Source organism: Pelmatolapia mariae, linkage group LG12 (genome assembly GCF_036321145.2).
Source record: "Pelmatolapia mariae isolate MD_Pm_ZW linkage group LG12, Pm_UMD_F_2, whole genome shotgun sequence".
Taxonomy (NCBI): domain Eukaryota; kingdom Metazoa; phylum Chordata; class Actinopteri; order Cichliformes; family Cichlidae; genus Pelmatolapia; species Pelmatolapia mariae.
In genome coordinates this window covers 3,981,586-4,000,230 of record NC_086237.1, presented here as the reverse complement: position 1 = coordinate 4,000,230, position 18,645 = coordinate 3,981,586, and the positions used below count along the sequence as shown (strand labels likewise).

Genomic DNA, 18,645 nt, shown 5'->3' with positions numbered 1-18,645 from the left:
CAGCACATCCATAGATTCACGATTTCAGCAACTCCATCAACTCTGTGTCTTTGTAATTGTTTATCTCATTATTGTTCCAGCAGCCTTTTTTATTTAAAGTTTAGAACAACATAGTTAATATTATTTATGATAAATGTGACCACAGGTGTTAAAACAATATCAGCATGTCTCATTTCCCATTGGTCTGTTTTTACTGTCTGACTGAGGGTTAGATCACATCCTGTGAGCTCAACACAGAAACTGTGAGTCGTTGAGTTTCAGAGCATTTAACACCTGATAAAGAAAAGAGAAGAAGAAATGATCTGTGTGAGAACAAGAAGGAAGTGTTTTCATGTGTGGTGTCATAAAGAGCTGCTAATCACCCTATAAACTGAAGTCTGAGGGGTTTGCAGAGGAGCAGGACGCTGAGGATTAATATTAATGATAAACTTTATTTCTGTTCTGTTCTGTTCCTTCTAAACCAAAGTAACAAATTGCTTCGCTGAACTGACCAAAACAGCCAAATTAAAAACATCTGAAAATATATAAAATGAATAATAATAATAAAAACAGAAGGGAATAAAAAAAACCACAAAGAAAGCAAAACAAAACAAAAAATATAAAGACATAAAACATCCTACAAAAGCCAGACTACTTAAGTAGTAGTCCTGCACTGCCGGGACTGCAATCCCCGACTCCTGAGAAGGAAACAGTGGCGGCTGATACCCGAGACATATCTCAAAAGGAGAGAAACCAGCAGCTATCGAGGTGAGTGAGTTATAAGCATATTCAATCCAGGTGAGATGAGAACTCCAGGAAGTGGGGTTAGTGGAGGCTACACAGCGCAGGGTGGATTCCAGCTGTTGATTTGCCCTTTCAGTCTGTCCATTGCACTGTGGGCGATAGCCCAATGAAAGACTCACCCCCACCCCCAAAGCTGCACAAAAGGCCTTCCACACACGAGAAGCAAACTGAGCCCCCTGTCTGACACAATGTCCCGGGGAATCCCATGTAACCTAAAAACGTGATCAATGAGTAAGCGAGCGGTTTCGAAGGCAGAAGTGAGTTTAGACAGACGGACGAAATGGGCAGCCTTGGAGAACCTGTCAATGATGGTCAAAATAACCAAGTGGCTAGAGGAACGTGGCAAACCAGTAACAAAGCCCACAGCAGTGTGCAACCAGGGCCGGGGTGACAGTTGAAGCGAGACGTGTGAGCCCAGTGCAGGTGCGTGCACGGCAGACGGGACAAACAGCTTGCCAGGCAGACCCGAACCGGGGTCTGGTTCATTCCGCTGAGCACAGCGCACCAGGCCCTCGATCTCCCACGTCACAGCCCCCACCACGCAGGATGAGGGGACGGTAGTGGCAGCTTCAGTAGACTCAGATTCAGGGGAGAACTGGCGTAACAATGCGTCAGGCTTAGTGTTGCGAGAACCCGGTCGGAAGGAGATAGTAAAGTTAAACCGGCTAAAAAATAGCTGCCACCTGACCTGCCTGGAGTTGAGCCGCTTTGCAGTCCGAATGTGGGAGAGATTTTTATGGTCAGTCCAAATCAAAAATGGCTGTTCCGCTCCCTCTAACCAGTGACGCCACTCCTCAAGAGCCAACTTAACTAGTAGAAGCTCGCAGTTGCCTACCTCGTTGGGTGACCGTTGAGACAGCACGGCTCCTGCACCCGTATCAGAAGCATCCACCTCCACAACAAACTGTCTGGCAGTATCGGGATGGGTGAGCAAAACAACTCTTTTAACCGGGAAAATGCCTGCTCAGCTTCAGATATCCAAACGAAAACTCGAGCCGGGGATGCCAGTCTACAGTACACATTCCAGTGAACTACATGAATGACAAATGTAGAGCCGATGTAGGATATTCCACTTTTTTTCCTCCAGCTTCACTGCAGTCAGTGGACTCGATGATAAGGATAATCAATTCAAATGTAAAGAGGTCCAGTTACAGAGAATATCCTTAAACAAAGATTCAAGATTCAAAGTGTTTATTGTCATATGTACAAGAAGAAAAAGCATTTCTCTGTGCAATGAAAGTCTTTCTTTGCTTCCAAACACAAATGCTGATTAGGTTTCAGAAGATCATAAAGTTCCACATACATTATAATTCAATACAAGATTTATATTGAAGTAGCCTAACACTGGTATCAGTGTCTGCAGTCAACAACAGGATGTCAAATAAAGAAAGTACAGTTTAGCAATAATTATTATTAAATTTCACAATGAAGGTGCAGAGAATAAAATAGAAACATCAAACATCTGAACTCTGGAATGGGTCTGACAAGAAGAGCATCTGAGTTCAGATCTGAACTGCAGCCCGCCTATTGGTGACCAAGGCTCTATGGTGTGTTGCCAAAAGTGTCAAACAACACCCAGTGGTACTGTGAGCTGCACATGAACCACAGGTGTTAAAACAAAATCACCCATCAGTTCACGTCTCTGTTTTTGCTGACTCATGGTTGGATCACATCCTGTGAGCTCAACAGAAAATGCTCGGTGCTTTTAAGAACCTGATAAAAGAGAGATAAGAAGAAATGTTCTGCTGAGAAAAGTATTTTTATCTCATGTGTTGTCACAGTATGCGCTGGCAGACCGTGGGGTTGTGGGGAAAGAGGACCCAAATGCTAGACTCTTGGAAGCAGACAGTGTGTTTGTTTACAGTGTCGTAAATAATTGCACAACAAAGAATCCCCCGATTGCCATTCCGTGTCTTCTTCCTAGTGCTCATGCTCCATGTCTCCGCTCCCGTGATACTCCTTGCACACTGCCCCCTGAAGATACCTGTAAACTGGTGCTCAAACACACATATGCACCGAGGGACAGCAGCACCAAAAATACACAAGTCCAGAAACTATTCCTGAGCCCTCCTTGACATGTGTGGAGCAACACAGTTTTTTAAAAAGAGCTGATGAATGTCAACTAAACATAAGCAAGTTATGTGACTTTACCAAATTAAAAATATTTAAAACATAAATTAAAAATATTTGAAAATACATAAAACAAATAATAATAATAAAAAATATGCAAACAAAAGACAAAGAATGGTAAATGGCCTGTATTTGTATAGAGCTTTACTTCGTCCCTATGGACCCCAAAGAGCTTTACACTACATTCAGTCATCCACACTTTCACACACAAAGAAAGCCAGATTATATAAGGAGGTTTTCATTTATTTATTTTCCACATATGAGGAACTGACTGTGCTCACTCTATAATAAGAGGAAGTTTGTTTCCCAGCTTTCAGCTATTAGAGAGAAAGCAGAGTCCAGCTTTGCTTCCGGCCTGGACCATCGTGTAACATTACCTGACTCTCAGGTGTCTCTGGTTAGAATAAAGGAGTATAAGGAGCATTCAATTAATTTAAGGAGGTCCAGTTAGAGAAAATTTCCTCAAAACAAATGTTCAAAATATCATAAAGTTCCACACCCATTAAAATTCAGTTTAATATATATTTCAATTCTTGATGCTCAATCATACAGGAAAGGAAATCCCAAAAGGTTGATTCTGTTCATCTGGATGTTTTCAGTGGGAGAAACGTTTCGTCGCTCATCCAAGTGACTTCTTCAGTCTCAGCTGACTGCAGGTTTCCCCAATCTTATAAACAGTATATTTGCATAATGACTGAAACCAGCCCACTGAAGGAACAATGGGCTGGGAGGTCAACAAAGACCATTGATCAATGGTCATGAGTACTGTTGTGGAAGCTTTCATTTAATAAAGCATGCAGACAAACAGTGAGCGGTAGCTAACATTCTTTAATGAATTTGAACATAAGCAAGCTTGATAAGAGCAGCCATCGCGGGGCAAACGACCGGCAAAGTCTCTCCCGAACCCAGTACAGCCCTGGGTTTAAATACCTTCTACAGAAACAAAATGCAATACACAGCTGTTTTTACACCTTATACAATAAAACAATGTGACCAATAAATAATGGAAGAAATTCCAATACAGTACCATTCACAGAGAGTTGGGGAATGGCTGCAATCACAGCATTGTAAGATGGTGACAGATGTACCCTTAGGCCCCCTCCTCGATTCAGAGATGGTCTTTCCCTTTTCATGTGAATGGCCTCCTTGACTCCGCCCTCAAACCAGCGTTCCTCCCTGTCCAGGATGTGTACATCCTCATCATTGAAAGAGTGTCCACTGACCTGTAGGTGTAAATAGACTGCAGAGTCCTGGCCTGACGAGGTAGCTCTTCTGTTTTGTGCCATCCTCTTCGCCAGAGGTTGTTTGGTTTCCCCGATGTATAAATCCTGGCAATCCTCCTGGCACTTAACAGCGTACACTATGTTACTCTGTTTGTGTCGGGGGACCCGATCCTTGGGGTGGACCAATTTTTGCCACAGCATGTTTTGGGGTTTAAAAGCCACAGAGACCCGGTGTTTAGAAAAGATGCTTCACCTCCATTGTTCAGGGTTTGGTTATGTGAGAATATTGCATGTTTGTATGTTGAAGAGTTTCGTTATCTTCTGGATTACACTCACTTTAAGTTTGTCGAAATCTGGGGCCTTTTCTTAATTATATTAATGGGGATTCAGAACTGAAGAAGCTTCTCGGATGAGAGGTGAAACGTCTTCAAGCAACTTAAAGAAGTCCAGATGCTTTTCTTTCCAAGCTCCTTAGACTACGATGACCTGGATGACTGAGAACCTTCACAGACACAGACAATGGGGATTCAACATAAACTGACCCATTAAACTGTGCTTTGTGTTTATGTGAAACTGCACTTCTGCCGGACCCTGATTCCTTCTAGGACTTGTTCTCCACATCTTCTGGACTTGGTGAACTCTCTGTTGCCCGGTCTAAGCTCACACAGAAGGTCATCTTCTTTGAACACTAGCATTTCTGTTGAACTTTTGATTTGGACTGGCTAACCGGTGTATTTTTCTTGTCCTGTTTTCCTGTTCGGGTTTTTGTTTGTTTGTTTGTTTGTTTTGTCTTTTTTCTGTGCTTGAATGTTATTTTTATTGAATTTTGTGTCCTTTGTCTGGTGTGATTTTATGTAATTTTGAACTTAAAATCGTATAAAAAAACATTTAAAAAAAATGCGTCTCAACTGTTCCGATACTCCTGACACATATGGGATCACTACAGGTTTTCTCTTAGGCAGCGGTTGTCCTTCTCTCCTGGATCAGCTGAAGCTTTCTTTAGGTGTCTTTCCAGCTTTGACAAAAGTCCAGCTGGGATAACCACATTTACTCAGGGCCTTCTTGATGTGCTGTTCTTCTGCCTCCCTGGCTGCTGTGTCAGTGGGGATGGTGTTCGCTCTGTGTTGTAGCGTCCTGATGACACCCAGTTTGTGCTCCAGTGGATGATGAGAGTCAAACCTTAGATACTGATCCGTATGTGTAGGTTTACGGTACATGTCAGCTTTTAGATGTCCCCCATTACTGATGGAAATCTCACAGTCTAAGAAGGCTAACCTGCCACTTTTCATATCCTCCCTGGTGAATTTGATGTGTCGGTCCACCGAGTTAATGTGATCCGTGAATTGTGGTACGTCCTGAGATTTGATTTTCACCCAGGTGTCATCCACATATCTGAACCAATGACTTGGTGGTGTTCCAGGGTAGGATAGCAAAGCCCTCTTTTCCACTTCTTCCATGTACAAATTGGCCACGATGGGTGAAACTGGGGAGCCCATGGCACACCCATGTTTCTGCCTGTAGAACTGACCCTTGTATGTGAAGTAGGTGGATGAAGACACAGTTCAAACACACTTGGTCGGTGCTGAGAGTGGTCCTGTTGCTGAGGTTGGTGTCATCCTGTAATCTCTCACAAACTACCTCCAACGCTTCTGTGACTGGGATGCAAGTGAAGAGAGATGTAACGTCGTACGAGACCATGGTTTCATCTGCCTCCATAATGACATCTCTCACCTTCTCAACAAAGTCCAGGGTGTTCTGGATGTGGTGTTCAGAGCTGCCCACCAACGGGTTGAGGATCAACAGGGATGATGGTAGATCTCTTGAAGCATGTGGGGACCACAGAATTTGCCAGGGACTCGTTGAAAATTGAGGTGAACACACACCTGTTAGCTGGTTAGCACAGCACTGCAGCAGAAGGCCATGATGCCGTCTGGCCCCGCTGCTTTCCTTGTCCTCACTCTCCTCAGCAAACGTTCCTGTCCTCGCCAAAAACCTGACCTATCACCCAGGTCAGGTTCTAATTCTAATCAGTCTGTTTTCAGATGCATGCATCAAGATCTTAAATCTTATCAAATCACCATATTTTTCTATTCCTGTAAACAGTGATTCAACAAAACTTATAGTAAGTAACCATTAACATTCAAAATACAACACATCATAACTATTTCAAAACTATGTGCAAATAAAACAACAACATACACATGTGAGTTCAGCTCAGAGGTATCAAAGCAGTCTGCTTAATTTCTCCACACTATAGGCCTATTTGTGAGAGAAAAATGCACCAAAAATTGCCCTCTAGGTTACTTTAAACTCACAGTGAAATTCACAGCTTCAGAGGGGCTAAGGAACATGTTGCTCACCGCTTCTCTGTCTCACAAAGCTGAACACACTGGTATTGGACTGCTGCAGATCTCTGGATGAAAGGTGAGAGGTTAGCCTGTGAGAGACCGAGCATTAGCGTGATCACAACGGTAAGTCTCTACAAGTTTTTTTCTTCCGAATAACACTCGTCTTACCGACGTTGCTTCTCTCAATAAAGTTTTCTTCCCAGGCAGTGAACAGCGGACGCTAATGTTTTTGTCACTTTTTACGGAATCAAACTCAAAGGTCAGTACTTCCACGCTTTAAACGCTGCACGCTCATACTCTCTCCCGCACTCGTTATATTATCCATTGTTGATCTGCACACAGCTGTTGCCACGAACGTCGCACTCGCTTACGTCATTGTCATGAGACAAATCACGGTTTTAGTAACGCAGTAACGCAGCGTGCTCACGGGAAAGTAACAGTAATCGAATTACCTTTATTGCAATAGTAATCCCTTTCTTTACTCGTTACTTGAAAAAATTAATCGGATTACAGCAATGCGTTACTGGCCATCTCTGCTCGCCTCTGTCAGTGCGCCCCAGGGCAGCTGTGGCTACAATGTAGCTTTCCATCACCAGTGTGTGAATGTGTGTGTGAATGGGTGGATGACTAAAATGTAGTGTAAAGCGCTTCCAGGTCCTTAGGGACTAAGTAAAGCGCTATACAAATACAGGCCATTTACCATTTTATCATTGGTGTAAATGTGTGGGGGTTTTTTTCTTCTGGGCTACATCTGCATCTGAGGCTGAATCACAGATGTTTCCTGTAATCCTGTAATCACACAAGCTTTAGGCAGTCCTTGCCAAAGTGGGTTAAAGAATTGATACCATTAACTGGCCCCCACACTCACTTAAACTAAATCCAACCAATCACCTGGAACATTATGTTTCAGTCCATTAGATGCCTGCAGGTAGCACCTCAGATTGTCCAGGAGTTCAGTTACTCCCTGGTCCATTAAATGGTAAATGGCATGTATTTGTATAGTGCTTTACTAGTTCCTAAGGACCCCAAAGTGCTTTACACATCCAGTCATCCACCCATCCACAGACACATTCACACACTGGTGATGGCAAGCTACATTGTAGCCACAGCTGTCCTCTGACCGGGCCCTCTGACCAACACCAGTAGGCAACGGATGAAGTGTCTTGCCCAAGGACACAACGACCCCGAGACTGTCCGACCCGGGGCTCGAACCGACAACCTTCCGATTACAAGGGGAACTCTCAACTCTTGAGCCACGATCACTAGGGGAGATCCCTAGGATACCACCTGTCATCTCATTAGGAGCATGACCCCAGGTAATCAGGCAAGGATTCAAGCATGTGGGGGCCGTACTAACTGCAAATTACCATTTTGAGTTGTTGTAATTAAATTTTGTGGATAAGCCCAACGCGTTATTTTTTCACTCTGATTTTTGGGGTGTCTTTGGACTCAGCTGTCTATATTTTGCTTTTCATTTTCATCAAACAATGTGGTACACTATAATTCCTAACGCATTACCCTGTAAAGATATCCAGCTTGACATTTTTACACCGAGACCTGGTGTTTTAAAAGTATTACTTTTTTTAGCAGTACAGAACAAAAACACTAATTGTCCTTTGCACTCTTCCTGTACAGGAGTGGAAAATGTCACAAATGTTTTATCTTAAATGCTGCTGTTCCTTCATTCCTGTCAGCTGATGACTGCCAGTTAGCCTCTCTGCAGTATTTACTACCTACTTTATGTTATTTCACTGAAAGAGATTGGCCCTCACATTATATCTCACCAGACCTAAAATACTTTCTTTTGAGTAAAAAAAGAATCTTTACTTTTATGTGACTGGATCACTGTGGCACTGACACACAATCTTTCATACTGTGACAATCGATGGCTCTCTCTGCTGTATTTGTGGGCGCTCTGGGCCTTTAACCACACAGTTCACAGTAATAAGTAGAACATGTATGACAATTTGATGAAACTGCTGTGTCTAAAACTATTCTCAGTAAATATTAAGACCTTGTATTTTTTTTCATCATTTACCACAAATAGTTTCAATGTTTTTCAAGCTGTTTTCTGTTTTTTCTGAAATACAACACAGCGTTAAGAAACCCTTAAATACGTATAATTGAAGGTTTCAGTGACCTACTGATATAAATCTGCTTTTAACTCCTGATAAAAGACAGATAACAAGAAATGTTCTGCCTAAGAAATGTAACTATTTTAATGACTTCTTTGAACTGTTCATTTTCTAGTTTGGCATGGTTTTAAAGCATACAGGCTCAAGTATTATTTTGTCGCATCTGCGGCAGATTTACTGCAGACTTTGATCAGGAAAGTGAGACGCCGAAGGAGAGGAAAGCGAGCCGGCGCACTCGTGCGCCTGAGGAGACGCGGAATCCGAACTGCTCTTCCTGGGATCTTCCTTTCCAACGTACGCTCACTCAGGAATAAGATGGATGAGCTGGCCCTGATGAGAAGCATGAACAGAGATTTTGCCTCCTCCTGTGTCTTATGTTTTACGGAGTCGTGGCTCTGTGAGGACATCCCGGACTGCGCACTCAAGCTGGAGGGTTTTCATCTGCTGCACGCGGACCGGCAGGCCTCGCTCTCTGGTAAGACCACAGGTGGAGGTGTCTGCTTCTACATTAATAGTGGCTGGTGCACAGATGTAACAGTGATTGCTCAGCACTGCTCTTCCTCTCTGGAATACCTTTTTATTCACTGCAAACCGTTTTATTCTCCGCGGGAGTTTGCTTCATTCATCTTGGCCGCTGTTTACATCCCGCCAGATGCGGATGTGCAGGCAGCTCAGTGCGCCCTCGCGGAGCAGATACTGCACATGGAGCGGACATTCCCGGACTCCCTCATTATTGCTCTTGGGGACTTTAACAAAGCCAATCTGAGCCAAGAGCTTCCCAAATACAAGCAGTATATTAAATGCCCGACCAGAGAGGAGAGGACATTGGATCACTGCTACAGCACGATCAGCGGGGCCTATCGTGCGGTGCCCCGCGCTTCACTCGGACTTTCTGACCACGTCATGATCCACCTGATCCCCACGTACAGACAGAGGCTGAAGCTCTCCAAACCTGTCGTGAGGACTAAAAAACTGTGGAGCAACGAGGCTGTGGAGGAGCTTCGCACGTGTTTGGAGTCCACAGACTGGGACACAATGAAGGCTGCTTCTAACAGCTTGGAAGAGTTTACGGACACTGTCACCTCCTATATCCACTTCTGTGAGGACAGCATTGTGCCATCACGCACCAGGGTGAGTTATAACAATGACAAACCCTGGTTTACTCCTAAACTCAAAAAGCTGTGGCTGGAAAAGAGAAAGGCGTTCAGAAGCGGAGACAGGGACTGCTACAGAGAGGCCAAGTACAGGTTCACTAAAGAAGTGGACATTGCTAAACATCAGCACTCCGAGAAGATGCAGCAGCAGATCTCAGAGAATGACTCGGCCTCTGTGTGGAAAAGTTTTAGGAATATCACCAACTATAAGCCTAAAACCCCCCACTCCACTGATGACTTGCTCTTGGCCAACACCCTTAACGACTTTTACTGCCGTTTTGACGAGCCGTCAAGCAGCCTTCACACCTCCAACGGCCCCAACAATAGAGACACTTTGGACACTCATTCCCCCACCTCTCCCCCCTCCATAGAGCCATCACCACCATCAAACACTTCACCTACAACACCTCCCTCCACACCCCACACCAAGGAGGATTTCACACCACCTTCTACCGCCACAACTCTTCATATTCATGAAGCAGATGTGAGGAAGCAGTTTAAGAGTCTGAATGCTCGAAAAGCTCCTGGCCCAGACGGTGTGTCTCCTGCCACCCTCAGACACTGTGCAAACGAGCTGGCCCCAGTGTTTTCTGGCATTTTCAACTCCTCACTGCAGGCATGTCATGTGCCTGCCTGCTTCAAGTCCTCTACCATAATCCCTGTCCCCAAGAAACCTAGGATCACTGGACTAAATGACTACAGACCTGTGGCTCTGACATCTGTGGTCATGAAGTCATTTGAGCGCCTGGTTCTCTCCTACCTCAAGACCGTCACGGCCCCCCTCCTGGACCCCCTGCAGTTTGCATACAGAGCCAACAGGTCTGTAGACGATGCTATCAACATGGCTCTACACTTCATCCTGCAGCATCTGGACTCCCCAGGAACCTACGCCAGGATCCTGTTTGTGGACTTCAGCTCTGCCTTTAACACCATCCTTCCAGACCATCTCCAAGGCAAGCTTTCCCAGATGAATGTGCCTGATCCCATCTGCCGGTGGATCACTGACTTCCTGACGGACAGGAAGCAGCATGTGAGGCTGGGAAAGAATGTCTCGGACTCCCGGACCATCAGCACCGGCTCCCCTCAGGGCTGTGTTCTTTCTCCTCTGCTCTTCTCCCTGTACACCAACTGCTGCACCTCCACCCACCAGTCTGTCAAGCTAATCAAGTTTGCAGATGACACCACCGTTATTGGACTCATTTCGGATGGGGATGAGTCTGCCTACAGGAGGGAGGTTGAACGTCTGGTGTCCTGGTGCAGCCACAACAACCTGGTGCTGAATGCCCAGAAGACAGTGGAGATTATTGTGGACTTCAGGAAGCACACAGCCCCACTCCCCCCCATCATCCTGACTGACACCCTCATCACCTCTGTGGACTCATTCCGCTTCCTGGGTACCACCATCACCCAGGACCTGAAGTGGGAGCCCACCATCACCTCCGTCATAAAGAAAGCCCAGCAGAGGATGTACTTCCTGAGGCAGCTGAAGAAATTCAACCTGCCAACACGGACGATGATGCAATTCTACACCGCAATCATCGAGTCCATCCTCACCTCCTCCATCACCGTGTGGTACGCTGGAGCCACTATCAGGGACAAACAGAGACTGCAGCGTGTTGTGCGCTCTGCTGAGAAGGTGATTGGCTGCAGACTCCCATCTCTGCAGGACCTGTACACCTCAAGGACACTGGGGCGGGCAGCTCGGATCACAGCTGACCCTTCTCACACTGGACACAGTCTGTTTGACCTGCTCCCCTCAGGCAGGAGGCTCCGGTCCATTCGCACCAGAACGTCTCGCCATAAGAACAGTTTCTTCCCCTCTGCTGTTGGACTCATGAACAATAACCATATGACTGTTCCCACCACTAATACATGACCCTACGCTGTGTTCACTGCATCATCTCATGTTTGGCACTGATCACCACCTGCACTCATGTATATATCCATCTACTTAGCACTTTTAATTCTTTAATTCTTATTTTTATGTCTATTTTAGAGTTATATGACAGTATGTTTGCACTAAGTACCGCAGCAATTTCCTAATGTTGTAAACCTGCTTAACATTTGGCAATAAAACCCTTTCTGATTCTGATTCTGATTCTGATACTGCTCAATAATTAAAAGAACACTTTTTTAAACTGGTTTTGGAATTTGGTAGACCTGTCTCACTATTGGTAGCACAAGGCCATACCTTGACTCTACAGAGGTTGCACAGGTAGCCCAGGTAGCTACTCTAGAAGAGCTAAACAGGGTTGTAGTAGTCTTTAAGCATTCAGCAGGTCCAGTATCTGTAAGTGATGGTCTTAGGAGGCATTTCCAAGGAGGACAAGGATGAGCCATTAGGTATCAGAATGTCAGACCCTTCAAAAATTTACTTACAGTTTTTTGAGCAGTATGTTTAATTAAAATTAATTTCATTTCAAATATAATATATAGCATCAAATCACAACAACAGTCGCATCTGTCTTAGCACTGGGTCTATGTCTATGTCATGTTCAGGTTTCATGTTTCATGTCTCAGGTTCTCTGGTCATCATGTTTTCAGGTTTCAGGTATTTCGGATTTAGTTGTTTTTTTAGCTTGTTCTTTGTTTACCGTCTGTTTTCTGCACCATGTTCAGCCGTCAAAAAAGGCTCGTTTTAGTTTAAGTTCAGTTCCGTCTCAACTGTGTGCGTTTGGGTCCACTCACCACTCCACACAGTCTGCCAGCGCAGACCTTGACAGCCTCAAGGCACTTGTCTATATTGTAAGGCAAAGACTGTATATTAATTCAAAGAGAACAGAGAAAACTCAAACAATCATATGACCCCCTATGAGCAAGCACTTTGGCGACAGTGGGAAGGAAAAACTCCCTTTTAACAGGAAGAAACCTCCAGCAGAACCAGGCTCAGGGAGGAGCGGGGCCATCTGCTGCAACCGGTTGGGGTGAGAGAAGGAAGACAGGATAAATGTCACGTCCGGTGTGGCAGACGTGTGGAATTGAAGATAGGACCCAAAATGCGGCAGCTCTGGTGCAGGTGAGTATTTATTGAACCGGAGTAGATACAAACAATAGAGGCGGGTGAACATGAAACTGGGAAACCTAAACTGGGCAAACTAACAAAACAAACCAGAAACGTAGGTGCAGGGAGGCACAGGAAAATCCACAGGAAGACGGACGGAGAGACGCAGGGAGACCGAGGGGAACAACACAGACGAACCAGCAACTAACAGAGGCAGACACGAGGTTTAAATACACAGAAGGATAACGAGGGAATGAGACACAAAAGGAGGGCACAGCTGGGACTAATCCGACCTGACGAGACAGGGGAAAAGTAAACTGAACACACTGAGATAAGACAGAGACCTTCAAAGTAAAACAGGAAACACATACACGTAATGACACAGACTCAAAAACGCAGACTAAACACAGGGATACACAGGCAGAAAAGAATGAACACTAACAGAGGAAGAACAGAACCAAAATTACAATAATAGAAAACACAAAATGCTGGGTCAAAAGGACCCAGGATCATGACAATAAAGACATGCTGTGGAAGAGAGACAGAGATTAATAACAAGTATGATTCAATGCAGAGAGGTCTGTTAACACATAGTGAGTGAGAAAGGTGACTGGAAAGGAAAAACTCAATGCATCATGGGAATCCCCCAGCAACCTACGTCTATTGCAGCATAACTAAGGGAGGATTCAGGGCAATGTTCCCTCTAATTTTTCATGTGTCTGAGCGAACACACAAACTCCCTGAGCGGTCCCTTGGACCACTGTGAGCGACATCAGACGTGTGCACTGTGGTCACGCCAGCATCGAATCCATCCAAGTTACATGGTTTATTAAAATAATCAAATTACAGCATTTACATTTATGTTAGACTACTTTTAATTAACAGCTTTAGCCCACTTACAATGAAAATTTAAAAAAAAATCTTGTTCATGACCTGTGTAGGATGTTAACACTATTGGAAGTAAAAATAACTTGAACTCCAATTTTAAAAACACAACTTTCTTTCTTTATTTTTTAAAAAGAAAGCTCTGACATGTATTATGACTCTGTGGTCTGGGAGAGAGTCCTGTAGCTCTCTGTCTGCAAAATATAGTATATAATGTCCAATGTTGGGCAATTAATTATTTAGTTACTTCTTCAAAAAAGTAACTCAGTTTGGCAAACAACAAATTTTTTTGCAGCTATTTTTTTTTAAATGCAGCCAAGGCGTTTTTAAATAAACATTTCAAACTATTTACAGAACAATCAGCTGTTCTGCATCAAATTTGATGCCACACAAATTATTTGTGCCACTCCAAAAAATAATTTCTGTCCACTATGAGATAAAGGAGAACAACAGCCTGATACCTGCAGGCCTGACAACAGGACATGTATCACTCCTGTAACACCTGTAACATTCAGCAGTCGCCTCATTGTTCTGACACACACAACAAAACTATTGACTACACTACACACTAACTACACACTAACTACACAAGATTTGTGCTAAACGTCGCAAATCTCTCACATCTCAAAACACCGCCGTCACTCCTAAAACTTCCTAAACAACTAAATGCCATGTTGCCATATCATTTTTTGATTGGTCGACATGGTACAAGGAAAGGGGGGGGGGGTTGTTTTGTTTTTGCTCACAGGCTTTCGAGCGTTTTCCTTATAAAACGCCGTTTTTACCGTTTCTTCCCGCAGTAAATATAAACAACGACAGTATTCAGGAAGAAAACCAAACATTGCATATTTTTTTTATCATAACTCTGGTTTTACGTGGCCGATCAACACAATTTAAAAACTGGTATAAAGTCCACACGTTTTCTGTCAATTGTTCCGTCTGTCCTGCTCACATCTCCAATGGTTGTACACGTTGTCATTAATGTGGCTTCACTCCACATCAGCCACGCCGCTTTGCTAGCTAAAACACCGGTGTCAGCACATAAGGACGCTGTCATAGCCTGTCAACCACGTTGAATAGCTGCATATATACGAATGTGAATCGCGTGATTGGCTGGACTATGGGATAAGGTGGCATCGTTCTAATCCCATACGGGAGCAGCCAGCCACTCACTGACTAACACTGCAAAACACAATTGTTAAAGTTTTAATTTTAATTTCAATTCAGGTTAGATTTTTTTTGTGCGCAACGCAGATTTTCTATACACAGAGACCGTGCCAGCAGTGCGCAATTGCGCACGTGCGCAGCTTAGAGGGAACGCTGATTCAGGGTCACCTGGTCCAGCCCTAACTATATGCTTTAGCAAAAAGGAAAGTTTGAAGCCTAATCTTAAAAGTAGAGATAGTGTCCGTCTCCTGAATCCAAATCTGCTCTCTCTTTCTAGTCCCTGTCAGGACTCTTGCTGCAGCATTTTGGATCAGCTGAAGGCTTTTCAGGGAGTTTTTAGGACATCCTGATAATAATGAATTACAGTAGTCCAGCCTGGAAGTAATGAATGCATGAACTAGTTTTTCAGCATCACTCTGAGACAGGATATTTCTAATTTTAGAGATGTTGCACAAATGGAAGAAAGCAGTCTTACATATTTGTTTAATATGTGCGTTGAAGGACATGTCCTGGTCAAAAATGACTCCAAGGTTCCTCACAGTGTTACTGGAGGCCAAGGTAATGCCATCCAGAGTAAGAATCTGGTTAGATACCATATTTCTAAGATTTTCAGGGCCGAGTACAATAACCTCAGTTTGATCTGAATTAAGAAGCATAAAGCCATCCAGGTCTTTATGTCTTTAAGACATTCCTGCAGTTTAAATAATACAAGATATTACAAAGTTACAGAATATTAAAAAAAAAAAAAGCTCTAATAGACGCAAATAGTGCCAGTTATAAATTCCCCAGTATATTTCACAAATTAAATACATATGGTTGTTCTGACAGGGGGTGGAGTTGGGGGAGGGGGTGTAGATATTAATGATACTCCTGACCATAGATTTGAAGGTTTCAGTGAGTGTCGCTTTGCTGACTCATTCATTTCCACGCTCAGACCACATCCTTTGTACATATAAAGCTGAGCATCACAGTGAGTTTCAGTGCATTCAGCATCTGATCAAACAAGGGAAGAAGAAATGTCCTGCCTGAAGAATTTCAGTCTTTTCATCTCATGTGTGCTCCTCTTCATCATCCAGCCAGGTGAGTGATGTTTTCTATTGTAACTTAATTTACCTACTGGTAATTTTAATCTTCATGTAAACGAGCATAATGCAAAGTCACACTGCTGATTATCCTTCAGTGTTACAGAGCAGTTGGTGCAGTGTGTTTGTTTCACTCGTCTGTTCTTCATTTGATCATCATCTGATTTATGTGTCCTGATATTTTGTTTCTGTTTTAGGTCGTGGTTCTGAGATTATTAATGGGAAAGAAGTCAAGCTATACTCACTGCCTTTCATGGCTTATGTGAGAAGTGTGACTAAATCTTTGTGTGGAGGGACATTAATCCATCCACAGTGGGTGCTGACAGCTGCCCACTGCACTGGGTAAGAATCTGAGGTCTTATTTTCCTCAATTTAAAAAATAATGCAGTATTTATTTTAAAAGACTATTTGAAAAAACTCATTCTTTCTGTAACTACCCAGAGGTCACTACCCTCACCTGTGGTCACGAGCTCTGGGTAGTTACTGAAAGAATGAGATCAGGGCCAGAGCAGCAGAAATGTGCTTTCTGTAAACGGTGGCTGGCCTCTCCTGTAGAGAAAGCGTCATTCATTCAGTCATTGGAGAGAAGCTCAGCTGCTACTCTTCCACATTCAAAGGATCCAGCCGAGGTGGTTCAAGTATCTGGCAAGGATGCCTCCCAGGTTAGGTGACATACAGGAACCCCAGAATCTTTTTAATGGTCAAATAATACAAACTGCTATAATTATACATGCAAAGCTAATTACATTGAAAGGAGAGGATGAATATAGAATATTTAAAGCTGATTTTTCACTCTCTTGTAAGTACAATATCTGTACAGAGGTGTTCTAGAAAGTTTCATTTAAGATGGAATAACAAGCAAAAAAAAGTGTTGCACTCACTTGGGGCGATCGTGGCTCAAGAGTTGGCAGTTTGTCTTGTAATCGGAAGGTTGCTGGTTCGAGCCCCGGTTCCGACAGTCTCGGTCGTTTTGTCCTTGGGCAAGACACTTCACCCGTTGCCTACTGGTGGTGGTCAGAGGGCCCGGTGGCGCCCCAGGGCAGCTGTGGCTACAATGTAGCTTGCCATCACCAGTGTGTGAATGGGTGAATGACTGAATGTAGTGTAAAGCGCTTTGGGGTCCTTAGGGACTAAGTAAAGCGCTATACAAATACAGGCCATTTAAAAATGTCACAGCTACATACACATCAAACATTTTATGTACATTTTAATTTCTTCATTCAGCTTGAAGAAAACATGCAGATTCACCTATAGCTCAGTAACAGCCATAACCCAACCCATGTAGTAATGCACAATAATAAGGAAGCATGATTATTGTTTGAGAAACCACAGATCCACTAACCTTTTAAATATGTAAACCTTCATCACCAGATTGTGTTTTTTCTTTTACAGGAGTTATTGGGTGACCCTGGGAGCCCACTCCAGAAAGAACAACGAACATTCGAAGCAACTCCGATTCGTTGAGAAAAGTTTTCCTCATCCTAAATACTGTTGTGCAAAGTACGACAATGACCTCATGTTGCTGAAGGTAAGGTGATATATCAGGGTCTGATACCAAATGATGTAAATGCACTGCTTCTTATTTAGCGCCTTTCTACCCTCTCAGAGCACTCAGAGCGTTACACAACATGGTTTTTCACCCAAACACTTTTTTCTATGCTTAAGTGCTTTCTATGTAACACTGACACATTCACTCATACTCTAACTTATGCATCAAAGAGCGTCGTGGGGTTCAGTATCTTGCCAAAGGATTTCTGACATGCAGACTGGAAAGACCAGGGATCAAACACCAAACCAATAGATAACCTGCTCTACCTCCTACAGCCAAGTCAGGTTTTGCTAACTTAACTAATACATAATCTTCATATTTTTACATATAAAACGTACTTCCATGTGTGTATAGACATGTTTCAGCACATCGCTGCACATATTTCACATTTTCCAAGCAAAATATTAGAAATAAATGAATGGTGATTCAAGACTAACTTTTTAACAGCTTAACAAACCGGTGTTGAAAACCAGGGCAGTGCAGTGGCTCGAGTTTGGCAACACTGTGAGAGACCCAGCAGCTGGCAGCAGGTGTCTGGTGGCTGGATGGGGAGTAACTGAAAACAACCAAACATCAGACGTCCTCATGTCTGTCAATGTGACTGTGGTGGACAGACAGAAGTGCAACTCTCGTGATTATTACAACCACAGACCTGAGATCACCAAACACATGATATGTGCTGGTTCAGATGGTACAAACGTCGCTGATACCTGTCAGGTACGTATGAAGAATCCATGTATTTTTCCTTGTTTGAAGGAAATGTTCATTCAGCTCAACACCTGTGAGTCAAAGAAACACTGTCATGTGTTTGTTCTTGCTGCAGGGGGATTCAGGAGGGCCACTGTTGTGTGATGGAGCGCTGGTTGGAGTCACTTCTTTTGGAGCAGGTTGTGGTATCATTAAAAAACCTGGAGTCTACTCGTTTGTCTCAGAGAGACAGCTGTACTGGATCAAAACTACGATGAAGTTATTCTAAATGTGTGAAACCACAGCATCAGTCTGCATGATTTGATGTTACATCTGTCAGTGTTGTCTCTGTAGACCATTATTCAGTTTATCATTTTACCGTTCCTCTTACAGTTTATGATTTTTTAGTTTCTGCCAGCTTGCTATACTTTTTTTTATAGGTTCTGCACTTGGTTAGTCCACCACATGATCTTATGGCAGATAAATGTGGACTGACCTCCT

At 43.6% G+C, this 18,645-nt stretch overlaps 1 protein-coding gene across 1 annotated transcript; it reads left to right on the top strand.

The window, feature by feature from the left end:
- The first annotated feature begins 15,842 nt into the window (after positions 1–15,842).
- Positions 15,843–18,433, top strand: LOC134639079 (granzyme K-like). Its single transcript, XM_063490117.1, has 5 exons — positions 15,843–15,906; positions 16,106–16,250; positions 17,301–17,436; positions 17,905–18,174; positions 18,281–18,433. Exons 1-5 carry the CDS (start codon positions 15,843–15,845, stop codon positions 18,431–18,433), a joined length of 768 nt encoding a protein of 255 aa, XP_063346187.1.
- The last annotated feature ends 212 nt before the right edge of the window (positions 18,434–18,645 follow it).

Bases quoted from the DNA above. Each gene is read 5' to 3' on its own strand.
- LOC134639079 (XM_063490117.1), top strand. From the start codon at position 15,843: ATGTCCTGCCTGAAGAATTTCAGTCTTTTCATCTCATGTGTGCTCCTC. The intron at 17,437-17,904 runs GTAAGGTGATAT...ACTTTTTAACAG, and splicing joins ATGACCTCATGTTGCTGAAG to CTTAACAAACCGGTGTTGAA. The intron at 18,175-18,280 runs GTACGTATGAAG...TTCTTGCTGCAG, and splicing joins ACGTCGCTGATACCTGTCAG to GGGGATTCAGGAGGGCCACT.